The sequence below is a fragment of the Trachypithecus francoisi genome, unplaced genomic scaffold (genome assembly GCF_009764315.1).
Source record: "Trachypithecus francoisi isolate TF-2019V2 unplaced genomic scaffold, Tfra_2.0 Lachesis_group0, whole genome shotgun sequence".
NCBI classification, from domain to species: Eukaryota; Metazoa; Chordata; class Mammalia; order Primates; family Cercopithecidae; genus Trachypithecus; species Trachypithecus francoisi.
The window spans coordinates 26463605-26478680 of NW_022681453.1; the positions used below are offsets into that span (position 1 = coordinate 26463605).

Here is a 15076-nt window from a genome sequence, read left to right on the forward strand (position 1 = left end):
CCTATAATCCCAGCTACTCAGGAGGCTGAGGCAGGAGAATGGCGTGAACCCAGGAGGTGGAGCTTGCAGTGAGCCGAGATCACGCCACTGCACTCCAGCCTGGGTGAGTAACTCTGACCTTGTAGTATAAAAGCAGCCATGGGCAATATGTACACAAATGGCATGGCTGTATTCCAGTGAACCTTTATTTATAAAAACAGGCAGCGAGCCATTGTTTGCCTACTCCTATTCTAAGCACACATATAGTGTATATACATGCATACCTATACATATCTAAGCTTTCAAATATGCTAGATACGCTGGCATCTAAGATGCATGTTTGAAAGCTTAGATATATATAGTTACGCATATAAGATCATATATGTGTGTGTACATATATATGATATTCATATATATATATATATATATATAAAAGAAGTATGTATCTTGGAAATCATTTCATGTCAGCCCAAACAGATTTATTCTTTCTATTTTTAAAAAATATTTTATTTTGAAATAACTTCAAACTTATAGAAAATTTGAAAGAAGGCCGGGCATGGTGGCTTACACCTATAATGCCAGCACTTTGGGAGGCTAAGGCAGGAGGATTGCTTGAGCCCAAGAGTTCAAGACCAACCTGGGCAACATAGTGAGATCCCATCTCTATAAAAAATAAAGTTTTAAAAAACTAGCCAAGCATGGTGGTATGCACCTGTAGTCTCAGGTGAGGCAGGAGGATCACCTGAGTCCAGGATGTGGACGTGGCAGTGAGCCATGATTGCTTCACTGCACACCAGCCTGGGCCACAGGGCAAGATCCTATCTCAAAAAATAAAAATAAAATACAGAGTACACCTGCATACCCTTTACCTAAATGCATCAATTTTTATTTTTTTATTTTTATTTTTTTGAGATGGAGTCTCACTCTGTCGCCCAGGCTGGAGTGCAGTGGCCGGATCTCAGCTCACTGCAAGCTCCGCCTCCTGGGTTTATGCCATTCTCCTGCCTCAGCCACCTGAGTAGCTGGGACTACAGGCGCCCGCCACCTCGCCCGGCTAGTTTTTTTTCGTATTTTTTAGTAGAGACAGGGTTTCACCGTATTAGCCAGGATGGTCTCGATCTCCTGACCTCGTGATCCACCTGTTTCGGCCTTCCAAAGTGCTAGGATTACAGGCTTAAGCCACCGTGCCCAGCCAATGAATCAATTTTTAACTGGCAGGAGGTCACACTGTGGCCACAAAGACCCACAAGTGCATGAATGGCCCGGGCAGGAAAGAGTAGGGAGGAGCAGCCAGGCTGTGCCCATGCCGTGTACACAGAGTAAGAGGTAATGGTGTCTTAGATGAGCCAGGCATGGTAAGGATTCACAGCGTGGGTTTGTGGACGTGGAGAGGAGGGGATCTCATGTACTCTCTTCTGTAGCACCAAAGGACTGAAAGAAGCTTTGTTTGTGCCCTGGGCTATGCCAGCAGAGAGTCATTTGATCAGGAATCAGAGCCAGAGCAGTGAAGGCTTTCTGTTGTTCTAAAATCCCCAAAGGTGATTTGGGGCTCTCAGGAGCCAACAGGGAGAGGCTGTAACCCATCTTCCTGTGGAAACAGCACAGAAGTGAGGGCACTGGCCTTGGAGTCTGAAAGTCTGTGTTCCAGCCCTGTTTTTGTCCTTGGTCAGCCCATGACCTTGAGCAAGTAACTCGCCCCCTCTAAATTGAGGGTTTCTCTTCTAGTACTGGGGTTATTTTGAGGCTCAAATGAAATAATACATATGCAAGTGATCTTCCAATTGAAAAAAAAAAAAAAGATTAGGTTAGCTGGTATTAGATTAGATTGCTCATGTTTTTGCCTCTGTTGGTAGCTTTGCCTCTGTTGGTAGCCTCAATGCATGGTCTAGAATTTTTTCCCAGACTCAGAAGTCCATTTTGTTCCAGAAAAAGAGCCTGACATTCTATGGGCTTGCTATAAATCCGATCAGATCCTTCATGTGTTTTGTGGACTGTCCCCGGGACAGAGGCCAAATAGCAGAGGCTTCAGGGAGTCTTTGATTTCACAGCCTTTTGTCTCCCAAGCTCACTGACTCTTTTCCTGCTCTGTCATCGACATTTGGTGTCACAGCACCTGCCCCTACCAGGCCAAATTCAGCCTCCTTCTTCTTTGGATCCCTGTAGGCTGGCTGCTATACTGCACAACTGCAGGGGGAGCCGTGTGCATTGTCATTTATGTGAATGATGGATTTGGGCAGTATACGACCTGTACATCCAAACATGGCAGCCCTTCCTGAGAGGGTTTCTGCATGCTTCAGTTCAAGCATCACTCCTCTATGTTCAGTCCACCAAAGCGGGAGGGCCATCTAGAGACAGACAGGCTATTATTCTTTATGTCCTTTCTCCCTGCCAGCACCGTGCCTGGTATGCAGGAGACCCAGAGTACTCAGTGAGTGCGCAAACAAGCGAGAAATTGAGCCAACAAACCAACTAGTGAAGGGATAAACCCACCACCTGACTGCCTACACATTTAATCCAGTTAACAGGCATTCATTGAGCATCTAGTATGTGCCTAACACTGTATTAGGCCCTGAGGATACAGTAGGGACCAAGACAGCCAGGATCCCTGCCCTCCAGCAGCTTATCATCTACCTACCCCTATAGTACATAACAGGCCCGAGACAAGGGTGAGATGAGAGAAATGTGTCATGCCAGCGCAGGGTCAGATCCTATCTGTATTTATAATTTTGATGTTTTGTTCATCGTGTGTCTTTTTCCATTAATGTTTTTTAAATATACTGCACCAAAATATTTTTCTCTTAATTTATGAGTTTTTTGGCACTCAAATTTTGTGCCTTAGGTGAGTGCCTCACTTGCCTCACCCTAGTTTTAGCCCTGGTGTGAAGCGATGCAGGAAAAGGTTTTGATTTTTGTTTTTTTGTGAGGGTTGGTTTGTTTGTTTGTTTTGAGACTGGTTCTTGCTCTGTCACCCAGGCTAGAATGCAGTGGCGCAATCATAGCTCACTGCAGCCTCAACCTCCTGAGCTCAAGCAATGCTCCCACCTCAGCCTCTCAAGCAGCTGGGACTACAGGCATGCGCCACCGTACTCAGCTAATTTTTAATTTTTTTACAGAGATGAGGTCTTACTATGTTGCCCAGGCTGGTCTCGAACTCCTGGGTTCAAGAGATCTTCCCACCTCGGCCTCCCAGAGTGCTGAGATTATAGATGTGAGCCACCACACCCAGCCCAAGAAAAAATTTTGACCGTTTATATGAATAGTCTATTTAGGAAATAGCTGATATGGTTCCCACAGATGTGTATATCTCATCAGGGGCTGTTCAGTAGTTGCACATACCTCTGGGTGGCCGTGGGGAATGATGGACTTGTAATGCTAACCAGCAAACAATGCCAAAGGCAGCAGCTCATATGGGTATTTTTGCCTGTGAGTTGTGGTTTCTGATCTCTCTGCAGGACAGACACTCAGTTTTGGTTGGGCATGGTGGTGCATACCTGTCATCCCAGCTACCTGGGGGGTGCTGAGGTGGGAGGATCACTTGAGCCCGGGAGGTCAAGGCTGCGGTGAGCCATGATCGTGCCACTGCACTCCAGCCTGGGCAGCAGAGTGAGACCCTGTCTCAAAAACAAAACAAAACAAAACAAAAAAACAGACACTCAATTGGGAGTTTCTACTTTTTCATGCTTTTTTCACTGGTTGACTACATCTGCGTTTCTTCTGGGTGTTTCCACAGTAGCTGGGTATTATTCCTGCTCAGTGGGTTGCCATGGCAGCCTTAGCTGTGAGTGAGTGACAAGGCAGAGGTTTCCATTTCCTTGGCTGGAATTAGCTGTTAAGCTCCCCATTAGCTCTTCCTTTTCCTGGTCCAGGGACACCTTGCCTGTTCCTTGACTGAGGCATCCTCTTACCTTAACTCCCCAGTGGGCAGAAAATCTTGGTTTTAATAGTTTGAGTTGGTGAGAATAGAGCAAAGACACAGAAGGCGCTTGAGTTTGTTGGGGCTTTTGCTTTTGCCATTAAGGATGGGGAGGAGAGGCCCTCTTGTCTGGGATGAATTGAAGGTAAAGGCAACTAAGAGAAGGAGAGTGAATGTGGATCCACTTCCGAGGGAGGATGTTGGGGAAAAAGATGGAGGTGGATTGGCATAGTAGCTGGGGACCCGAAGGAAAATGAGAGGAAATGAGTTGTTTGGAAAGGGTCAGTCGTGGAAAAGTTCTGGCTTTCATGTTGGAAAAGCATTCCCCATATCCACAGACGTTAGAGCCAGGAAACACATAGCTCTGGGCATCCCCAGAGGACTTTCAAAGAGATAACTCCAGCTGGGTGCTGTGGCTCACGCCTGTAATCCTAGCACTTTGGGAGGCTGAGGCAGGTGGATCACCTGAGGTCAGGAGTTCGAGACCAGCCTGGCCAACGTGGCGAAACCCCATCTCTACTAAAAATATAAAAATTAGCCAGGGATGATGGCAAGCGCCTATAATCCCAGCTACTGGGGAGGCTGAGGCAGAAGAATCGCTTGAACCTGGGAGGTGGAGGTTGCAGTGGGCTGAGATCGCGCCACTTCACTCCAGCCTGGGCAAAAGAATGAAACTCCATTTCAAAAAAAAAAAAAAGAGAGATGCCCCCAGCTTGTGATAATTAGCCTTCCCCTCTTGCATCCTTCCCACAGCTTGGGCTGCCCTAACCAGTCACAAGGCCAGCCTGATCAAGTCACTCACCTTAACACAGCCCGTGGCTCCCCATGGTCTGTGTGGCTGTAGGAACAGTGCCCTCCTTTCTGCCCCTTCTCCCCACCATGCCACCCCCACTGCCCATGTGCTTGGTGTCTCAGCCGCCATGCTCCTTGGTGATCCTTGCACTCACCATGATCTCCCACCCTGTGCTGTTTCCACATCCATGAATGCTCCTCCCTTGTCCCCTCTCTGCTCTGCCAGGACTTAGGAATGAGGTCTTCCCTCGACCCTCCTCATCCCCTGTGCTCTCTGGCTTCCCCATCGTACCATAACCTCCTCAAGGGCAAGGAACATGTGTTTTCTACCTCAGTATTGCTGACAGCAGCCCAACCCCTGGCACAGAGTTGCAGAATAAAACAGGAGGCATCATGGTTACTTCCATTCAGAAAGCCACAAGCCCCAACACCAAAGGGACTTGGTCCTAAAATTCACATCCTCCTGCCCCGCTGACCCCTGTCAGACCTTCGTGGAAGTTCTGTCCACGGAGTGCACATGTGGGTGTCTGAATCTTTGTGTATCATCCAGCTCCCTTTCTTGCCCGGCAGGTGCTGGATGTGTCTGGGGCAGACATGTTGGCCAAGTCAATTGCCAACTGCCAGGTGGAGCTTCTGGAAAACTGTGGGCACTCGGTAGTGATGGAGAGACCCAGGAAGACAGCCAAGCTCATAATCGACTTTTTAGCTTCTGTGCACAATACAGACAACAACAAGAAGCTGGACTGAGGCCCTGACTGCAGCCTGCATTCTGCACACAGCACCCGCTCCCATCCCCCAAGTCTGACACGGCCACCACTCTCAGGGATCCTGCCCCAAATGTGGTCGGAGCGCCAGTGACCCTGAGGAAGCCAGTTCCTTATCCTTGGTATCCACAGTTCCCCAGAGCTTTGGGGACCACGCGAAAACCTCCAAGATATTTTTCACAAAATAGAAACTCATATGGAACAAAATAAGAAACCCTAGCCATGAAATCTACCATGAAGTCTTCAAGTTCATGTCACTGACAAGCTCGTGCAAAGCAGCCACCTTGGACCATAATTAAGTCAAGGACATTTTCTTTGAGACATTCCTGATAGTTGGAGACTGAAGATATTTTTGTTGCTTCAGGTGTATTCCCTTGCATGGGCAGTGGCTTTTATAGGAGCATTAGTCCTCATTTGCCGAACCCTGTTGTTTAGGTCTAATTTAAATTTTACATAGAGACCCATGTATGACTGCAGCCCATTGGCTGCAAGACCAGGGAGGAAAGTGGCAAGCTGTAGAAAATGTTTACATGCATGGAGGGGCATTGCTCCAGCCGCTGGAGCAGCAGGGTACATGGGTGGGTGGTTCATTCACACCCACGAGTTAGGTGTGTTCTGAGTGAACCCACAGCAGTCACAGAATGAGCACCTGGCAGGGTGGGTTTCCTAGGGATAATTTATTATTTTAAAAAATAGGCCTAATAAAGCAATAATGTTCTAGACATCTGTCTAAGTAATCAGACTCAGGTTCCACACACAAGCAACAACTCGTGGGCCTCTTTTTCTATTTCGGTGTGCTACTAAGAACCCTTGGATGTAACATACTAGTTTGTTAATGAATTCTGTGAATTCTGTGAAGAGTAATGTGATTAAAAATAAGTCTAAACAGCTGTAAAAGTGACCACAGTGACATGAAATAAATTTAATAAGTCTAGATCAGCAACATGCAGGTGGTTTCTGTTTCTGAACTCCTAATTAGGTGCAATATTGGCAGATTTTCTGTTAACTTTAAAATGTGTTTTTTAAGGCCAGGCGCAGTGGCTCACGCCTATAATCCCAGCACTTTGGGAGGCTGAGGTGGGTGGATCACCTGAGGTCAGGAGTTCGAGACCAGCCTGGCCAACATAGTGAAACCCCATCTCTACTAAAAAAAAAAAAAATACACAAAATTAGGCGCGACAGTGGGTGCCTGTAATCCCAGCTACTCTGGAGGCTGAGGCAGGAGAATCGCTTGAACCTGGGAGGCAGAGGTTGCAGTGAGCCGAGATTGTGCCATTGCACTCCAGCCTGGGCAACAAGCACAAAAGTCCATGTCAAAAAATAATCATTCACTGGAAATTGTATATCAAAAACAAAAGGCAAGAGTCATCAAACTATTCTTTTTGACTCTCTTCTATAGGATTTAGGAGCCCTAAACTCCCCAGGAGCTTCAGTCTTTCCAATTTTTTTTTACAGACAATCTACATCCAAGTCATTCTGGGAATAAGGTGAGATAAACTTTATAGTTTAAATTGGAATTCAGGACTGTGTTTGAATATTTTAGTTTACCAGAGAAGAATGGAACTTAGAGCTTAAAAACAAGAAGAAGATATGAAAATATGACATCAAGCTGGGATGCAGCTAAAGCAGTGCCCTGAAGGAAATTTACACGCTTCAAAACGTATATTAGAAGGGAAGACGCTAGGTGGAATAGCTCATACCTGTAGTTCCAACACCTTGGAAGGCCAAGGCAGGAGGATTGCTTGAGCCCAGGAGTTTGAGACCAGCCTGGGCAGCACGGCAAGACCCCGTCTCTTATAAAAAAAAAAAAAAAAAGGAAAGAAAAAAGGAAAGAAAAATCAATAAATTAAACTTCTATCTCAAGAAACGAGAAAAGAAATAGTATCAAAGCCAGAGAAAAATAGAGGGAAGTAATACAGGCAAAAACAAAAATCAATGAAGTAGAAAAGAAAGTAGATATTAAACATTTTATTTGTTCCAATTTCCTATATTCACCAAGAATTCTGAGTGTAGTGGGGGAGGGGTTCAGTGTTGTGGGCCTAGTGATGAGAGATGGTTTCCTCAGGATCACTGAAGAAGCCCCAGACCTGGGATAAGCACCTCAGATCAGAAACCATAGTGGATACAGGAATTCTCATGCTCTGGGTTGAATACCAGCTAAAGATGACATCAGAAGCAGTCCCTGAACTGTGCCCACCATGGGGTCATTCAGGCAGGGTGTGTGCCATCCATCCCAGCCCAGAAGGACAGTAGGCAGTTTCTGCAGCTGAACACAGCTTCCATCTCCTCTGCTGTCACCAGAAAGCACTTACTACAAATTGTGAGCAGAGAGTATGAAGGAGTCATTTTTAACTATAAGGTGGGTTTTCAGGTTCTTGCTTGGTTCTGCAATTCTGGCCACACTCAGAAGAAAGACTCTTGTGTCTCAATTCCTGCCTCCGTGACTATAGCAAGCCTGCTGGTTACTGCCAGTTCTGAGTCCCCCATGCCACACCCCGCTGTGCTCTATGGTGTGTGCCTTTGATGACAGTCGGGAAGAAGAAAGTACTCATTCATCACAGCACCCCCTGAAAGACTGCCAGGAACTTCTGAAATAACAATGGAAAGCCCCAGGAATCACAGCTGCAGCTGGGCTCGATCCCACTGCCTGGAGTTGGGGCCTTCAGGGCTGCTGTGGGCAGACCCTTCTGGTCTGGTGTTGAAGAGGGACAAGCAACAGTGAGAACTCAGTTTGGAGTCAGTCTGGGCTCCTTGTCCTGGACAGAGGTAACACTAGGAGTGATTGATGTAACAAATGCATCAAACTGATGAGACTGCCTGTGTAAGCCTGTATCTTCCATTTGAGCCCCAGTGAATATTCCCCATCCTGGGGAACCTTATTGCTTTGCCCAGAGGAAATTCTCAGAACCTATGTCAGGCCAGGCTGGAGGACTAAACTCTGTCAGTATATGCCAGGGGCTATTCTAAGTGTTTTCACGCAGCCCTGTATGTATGACACCATGCCAGTTTTACAGCAGAGGTACCGAGGCATGGAGCAGTGAAGAATCTTGCCCAAGGTCACATAGCTTATGAGGAAAGGGAAGCCTCTCAGTGTATAACTCAAGGTAATGTGTAAAAACAATGCTTTTGCCTGTTCAGGCAGGAGCTCTCCCTCATAACTTACCAGTCTGCCTGGGGCCCCATTGGCTCACCTGGACCAGGCCAGTGTGTGGCAGCCTCAGCCGTAGGTTGCTGGGGCCACACCTCCTGGCTTGAGCCCCCATTGATGAAGGTGACCCGGTTGTTCATTCATCCTAGTTAAGGACTTCCAACTGCCTAGCCTCCTGCTGGACAGGAAACAGAACTCACCTGGATCCTGACATCATTCTGCTAAGGACATACCCAGGGATAGCTTGCCCTCTCCACTCCAGCCTCTTTAATAACCAGGACTAGAGTGTCATCTACTTCGGAAGGGCTCATTCACCTTGCTGATACCCTCTCCCCGCCCCAATACTCTGGAAATGAGTGTTGTTTGTTCCCAACAATATTCGGCTTTGGGAGAAGTCTCGGCTCAGTCTCGTTGCCTCTCTGGGATCTGGCATGGAAAGCAGTCAAGAGATGTGGCCTGGCCGAGCGCGGTGGCTCATGCCTGTAATCCCAGAACTTTGGGAAGCTGAGGCGGCTAGATCACCTGAGGTTAGGAGTTTAAGACCAGCCTGGCCAAATGGCAAAACCCCTTCTTTACTAAAAATACAAAAAATTTGCCAGGCATGGTGGTGCACACCTGTCGTCCCAGCTACTGGGGAGGCTGAGACACAAGAATTGCTTGAACCCGGGAGGTGGAGGTTGCAGTGAGTCAAGATTGCTCCACTGCACTCCAACCTGGGCAGCACAGCAAGACTCTGTCTCAAAAAAAAAAAAAAAAAAACAGACAAGAAAAGAAAAAAAGAAAGAAAAAGAAAAAAATATGTGGCTGCTCCTAGCTGCCACTTCAGAAGCCAGCCCTGAGGCTCTACTGGGGTCTGCCCAGGCATCTGTTAGAGGGATTGCTTACTGGCCAGGGGCTATACCTGCCTTCAAACAAATTTGGGGTCTAATATTTATAGATAAATGCTGCATTTAGGTCCCTTTATTTACTTTCCAAGCCCTGGATATTGTTCTTAGGATCGTGGGTTGCTTAGGTAACTAACATCGTTCTAAAATGGTGGCTGTAGATTTTAACACGTGCAGGCCCCAGCCTTCTGCTTTGGAGGAGCTATCACCTTTCAGCTCTTCCAGCATCACCCTTTAACCACAGACTGGACCTTCTCATCAGCCTTTTCTCCCTCCCCAACCCCAAATTGGGTGCTGTTCTTACAATTTCTCCATTTCCTGAAAGGAGACAAAAAAGTAGAGGGTTCTTTTGGAGGGACGGGGCTGGTCACAGATAGGGCAGTGAAGATATCCTCAAATTACCTGCCAAGTGACAGTCCTGGGGCTGGCTCTTCTGGTGTCCCCAGCTGCCCCAGGGCTCTGGGGCCCAGTATTTGCTCCCTGGGGCTGGTACCAACCAGGATGTGGACTTGGGGTTGCCTGTGCTGGCAGTGAGAGGAGAGTCTTGTGACCATCATCAGCCTAGTCTGGCAGAGGGAGAGGACAAGTGACTGCTCAGGTCTCCTTTCAGCAACAGGACAGTCCCTCTCTCTTGGCTCCTGGAGGAACCTTCCCTTCATTGGTTTCTGGATCTTTGGTCTTTAAATCCTCAAGGCAATGAACAGGCATCTGAGGCCACACCAGGAGCTGCAGCAGGGGGTGGAAGAAGGAAGGGTTTGTAGGGGCAGTAAGAGGGTAACAATTCCAATGACCAAAGGCCAAAGCTGGCTGGGTTGGGGGCAGGTGACTTCCTGAAGGACAACTGGAAAGGTGGCTGCCAAGACAGCCCCTCCCCAAAGCTCTCAGGCCAGACATGATTCGAATTCAGAAGCATTCCAACCTGGAAAGGTATCACAGTGTGTATTCCATGTATCATGCGATGCCCTCTGCAGGGTCTGAGGCCACCACACATGATCAAATAAATGCATTCGTATTTCTGCAATGCAATGTATGTCTAGCCACAGTCAGTGGGACAAAAGCTGTAAGCCTCACCTTAGTTCAGATTAGGCATTGGCGCTGGGTGAAGGTATTTGGTTTCCAGATGCTCTTTTTTTTTTTTTAGGATTGCAGATAAGGGATGGGAGCCTGCTTTCCAGGTCCGGCTCTCCTGCCTTAGGGGTGGGCTGAGGAAGCATTTTTTTCTTCCAGCGTGGAAGGAGCAGCATACAGATAGGTCCACAGCTCCCTCTTGTGCCTAACTATGTAAGTAGCAGGTCCTGATTTTTATTTAATAATTATTAGTGTTACCAAAATGATGCTCTGTTGCTTTAAAAGAAATCAAACAAAAAGATTGCTTAAAAAAGGAGAGTCTCCTACACCCTCTACATAGCCCCACCCTTCCCCCATCAGTCAGTCCATTGGGGTTTCTGTGCATTTGCACACATACATACAGTTAAGCAGTGTAAAACTGGTTGGTTTTGTGGATTTTTTTTTTTTAATAACGCAAATGGGGTTATGCTAGACATTACTGTTACCCACTCCTCCTACCTGCTATTTTCCCTGGAGCTCTTCTAGGTCCAAACCCACAGAGCCCCAGGTTCCTATAACAGGGATGCAGAATCCTCCAGAGAAAGCGGGGTGCAAATCTCTTTGTAAGGACCTCTTTGAACCCCCAGGAGAGGAGCTCTGAATTTGAAGAAAGGATTTAAGGCCCCTCCAGAAATAGGCTGCTTCATTACATGGGTGGTTATTCCCTCCCCCAAAATCTCCCTTCCTGGGGCCCTGGAGCCATTTTTTAGGAGAGAGGTTTCTAAGATCACTTCCAAGGAAAGTTTCCTCCATCATTTAAATACAGTTCAGAAATGCTGGATGAGACCAAGTCAAAAAGCATGGCTCCAGCTATAACCCCCAGACAAGCAGGGGAATGACTGAAGGAGAAAAGATGTCCTCCAGTAGCTGCTGGCAGAGGGGTGGGTGCTGGGGCAGGGCCAGGCTGTCTCGCTGTTCCCTGGGTGATGGGGGTGGTTTGATAGTCTAGGAAAGGGCTTCTAATCTTCTTTTACCATTGTCTGGTGCACTGCCCCCAGAGTTCCTGCCTGAAAGGGGTGTACTTATGTCCTTCCCAGGTCCCCTTTACTGACTCCTGCATCCACCCCGACCTGCTGGGTTGGCTGCCGTGTTGAGCTACCCTCAGATGACTGGAGATGACTGCAAGGCTATGCCTGTTCTCCTCTCACGTCCAAGTGTTGCCAGATAAAATACGGTTTGCCCAGTTAAATGTTAATTTCAGATAAACAACAAATAAGTTTTTAGTATAAAGATGTCCCACTTATTATTTATCTGAAACTCAAATTTAACTGGGCATTCTGTATTTTTGCTTGTTTTTGCAGAGGAAAAAAAAAAGAAAGAAAGAAAAAACAGAGAGATGTGGTCCACAGCTCCCTCTTGTGCCTAACTATGTAAGTAGCAGGTCCTGATTTTTTATTTAATAATTAGTGTTACCAAAATGATGCTGTCACTTTATTTTTTATTTTTATTTTTTTTGAGACAGAGTCTTGCTCTGCCACCGAGGCTGGAGTGCAGTGGCCGGATCTCAGCTCACTGCAAGCTCCGCCTCCCGGGTTTACGCCATTCTTCTGCCTCAGCCTCCCGAGTAGCTGGGACTACAGGCGCCCGCCTCGTCGCCCGGCTAGTTTTTTTGTATTTTTAAGTAGAGACAGGGTTTCACCGTATTAGCCAGGATGGTCTCGATCTCCTGACCTCGTGATCCGCCCGTCTCGGCCTCCCAAAGTGCTGGGATTACAGGCTTGAGCCACCGCGCCCGGCAATGCTGTCACTTTAAAAGAAATCAAACAGTCGGGTGCAGTGACTCACACCTAATCCCAGCACTTTGGAGGCTGAGGCAGGTGGATCACCTGAGGTCAGGAGTTCGAGACCAGCCTGGCCAACATGGTGAAACCCTGTCTCTACCGAAAATGCAAAATTAGGCCAGGCGCAGTGGCTCACGCCTGTAATCTCAAAATTTTGGGAGGCCGAGGCAGATGGATCATCTGAGGTTGGGAGTTCAAGACCAGCCTGACCAACATGGAGAAACCCTGTCTCTACTAAAAATACAAAATTAGCTATGCATGGTGGCACATGCCTGTAATCCCAGCTACTCTGGAGGCTGAGGCAGGAGAATTGCTTGAACCCAGGAGGTGGAGGTAGAAGTGAGCAAAGATCGGGCCATTGCACTCCAGTCTGGGCAACAAGAGTGAAACTCCGATTCAGAACAAAACAAAACAAACAAATTAGCCAGGTGCAGTGGTGCATGCCTGTAATCCCAGTTACTTGGGAGGCTGAGGCAGGAGAATAGCTTGAACCTGGGAGGCGGAGGTTGCAGTGAGCCGAGATCGCACCATTGCACTCCAGCCTGGACAACAAGAACGAAATTCTGTCTCAAAAAAAAAAAAAAAAAAAAAAAAAAATCAAACAAAAAGATTGCTTAAAAAATGAGAGTCTCCTACACCCTCTGCACAGCCCCACCCTTCGCCTATCAGTCAGTCCACTGGGATTTCTGTGCATTTGCACACACACAAACGGGTAAGAACTCCTGGGCTCAAGCAATCCTCCTGCCTCAGCCTCCAAAAGCACTGTGATTACAGACATGAGCCACTGTGCCTGGCCTATCCTCTATTTTTATTTGCTAAATCTGGCAACCCTATAGGTGGCAGCCAATGACAGGAGGAATATGAAGGCTTGGCCCCCTTGCCTCAAAGCCTGGAAGCTTCCTTAATATCATTTATGCTCCAGGACTCCCCATGGGATCCAGCTGAGGCTAGACTCAGCAGAATCTGTTACCAAAACACCAGCAGTTGCGTCTAGGTCCTGCCGCTCACCAAAGAGAAAGCTAATCACTGAAACAATGAATATTGCCAGGGAAGAAGGCTTTCTTTGGGTGCTGCTGCTGTGGACATCAGAGATCAGTCTCAAATCCATCTCCCTGACTGACTAAAATTAGGAGTTTATACAGCAGAAATATAACTACATGCAGGAAAACAGGAATCAGGGAAGGATAAGAAAGGGGAGTTAGTCAACAGAAAGCAGGTCGTGGGGGACAGGCAATCGTGAAGGATGAAGGGTCTGGACTCATCCAAATGCAGTGATCTGGTGAGTTTCAACTCCTTGATACCATCTGGGAGGCCTCATGGTTGGTTTACTGAGAAAGGAACTCAGATAAGACAAATCTAATTTTCTCAAATTTTAAGACTGAGGTCAGTTTCACAGAGTGATACCCTGTCTCCAAAAAAAAAAAAAAGAAAAAAAGACAGGCAGCCTTGTGTGTTTTGATCTGGAGCAATTTTAGATATGTTGTCAAGAGGGAAAAGCCCCCATATCATATTTTTCAGGGGACACTTAAGAAACTCATACTAATGGTTGCTCCTGGAGAGGGGAGAGGTTGACAGGGGAAGAGGTGGAAGGGAGACTCACTTTTTAATATTTATCCCTTTATGTCATTTGAAATGTATGCTGTAAGCCTACAGTACCTATTCAAAAAATAAAATTTAGTCACGGTGAGGCGGCTCACACCTGTAATCCCAGCATTTTGGGGAGGCCAATGCAGAAGGATCGCTTGAGTCTAGGAGATCAAGACCAGCCTGAGGACATGGTGAGACCCTGTTTCTACAAAAACATTAAAAATTAGCTGGGCATGGTGGCATGTACTTGTAGTCCCAGTTACTTGGGAGGCTGGGGTGGGAGGATCGGCTGAGCCTGGGAGGTTGAGGCTGCAGTGACCCATGATCACATTATTGTACTATAGTCTGGGTGACAGTGACACACTGTCCAAAAAAAATGTTTTTATATAAAATTTAGTTGAAAAACAAAGGTTTTTTTTTGGTTTGTTTTTTTGTTTTGTTTTGAGACAGAGTCTCACTCTGTCATCTCAGCTGGATTGCAGTGGCATGATCTCAGCTCACTGCAACCTCTGCCTCCCGGGCTCAAGCAATTCTTCTGCCTCAGCCTCCTGAGTAGGGTGCATAACACCACACCCAGCTAATTTTTGTATTTTTAGTAGAGACAGGGTTTCGCCATGTTGGCCAGGCTGGTCTTGAACTCTTGACCTCAGGTGTTCCACCTGCCTCGGCCTCCTAAAGTGCTGGATTACAGGCCTGAGTCACCACACACAAAAACAAAAGGTTCTTGTCTTTATCATTCAAAGGTGTCTCTTTTATCCTCCACTCTGAATTAATAAGACAGCATGAGAGAATTCAGGCAACTGGGAAGACACTGCGTTTTCAGGGTTTGTTGCAGCAGGGTGATAATTATCTATTGTTCCTTGAAGTTCAAAATGCAGGAACTGCTCTGGTTTTCCTGGGCTGCCTGGCAGGATACGTTTGCTAGGCAGCTGGCTTACAGGAACCCTCTCCTATTACTGAGGGTTTCCTGGGGTGCCAGACACTTTATACAATCAGCTCTTTTTCCCTCAACTCTGTGAGGTAGCTGCTAATAATCTCTCCATGTGACAGAGGAGGGAGGCAGGTAAGCGGCAGAGGATGCATTTGCAGCAAGTTCTGGTGGCTTGTGAAATCAAGCTGCT

The 15076-nt window shown here is 47.1% G+C and overlaps 1 protein-coding gene across 3 annotated transcripts in view; it reads left to right on the forward strand.

Annotated features, from left to right (window-relative positions):
* Positions 1 to 6393, forward strand: part of ABHD6 (abhydrolase domain containing 6, acylglycerol lipase) — a 57756-nt gene extending 51363 nt beyond the window's left edge. For all 3 annotated transcript variants that reach the window (XM_033210258.1, XM_033210259.1, XM_033210260.1), the window contains one exon: positions 5255 to 6393. In XM_033210258.1, the coding sequence (XP_033066149.1) occupies positions 5255 to 5431 (177 nt within the window). In that variant the 3' untranslated portion in view covers positions 5432 to 6393. The remainder of the gene's footprint in view (positions 1 to 5254) is intronic.
* The last annotated feature ends 8683 nt before the right edge of the window (positions 6394 to 15076 follow it).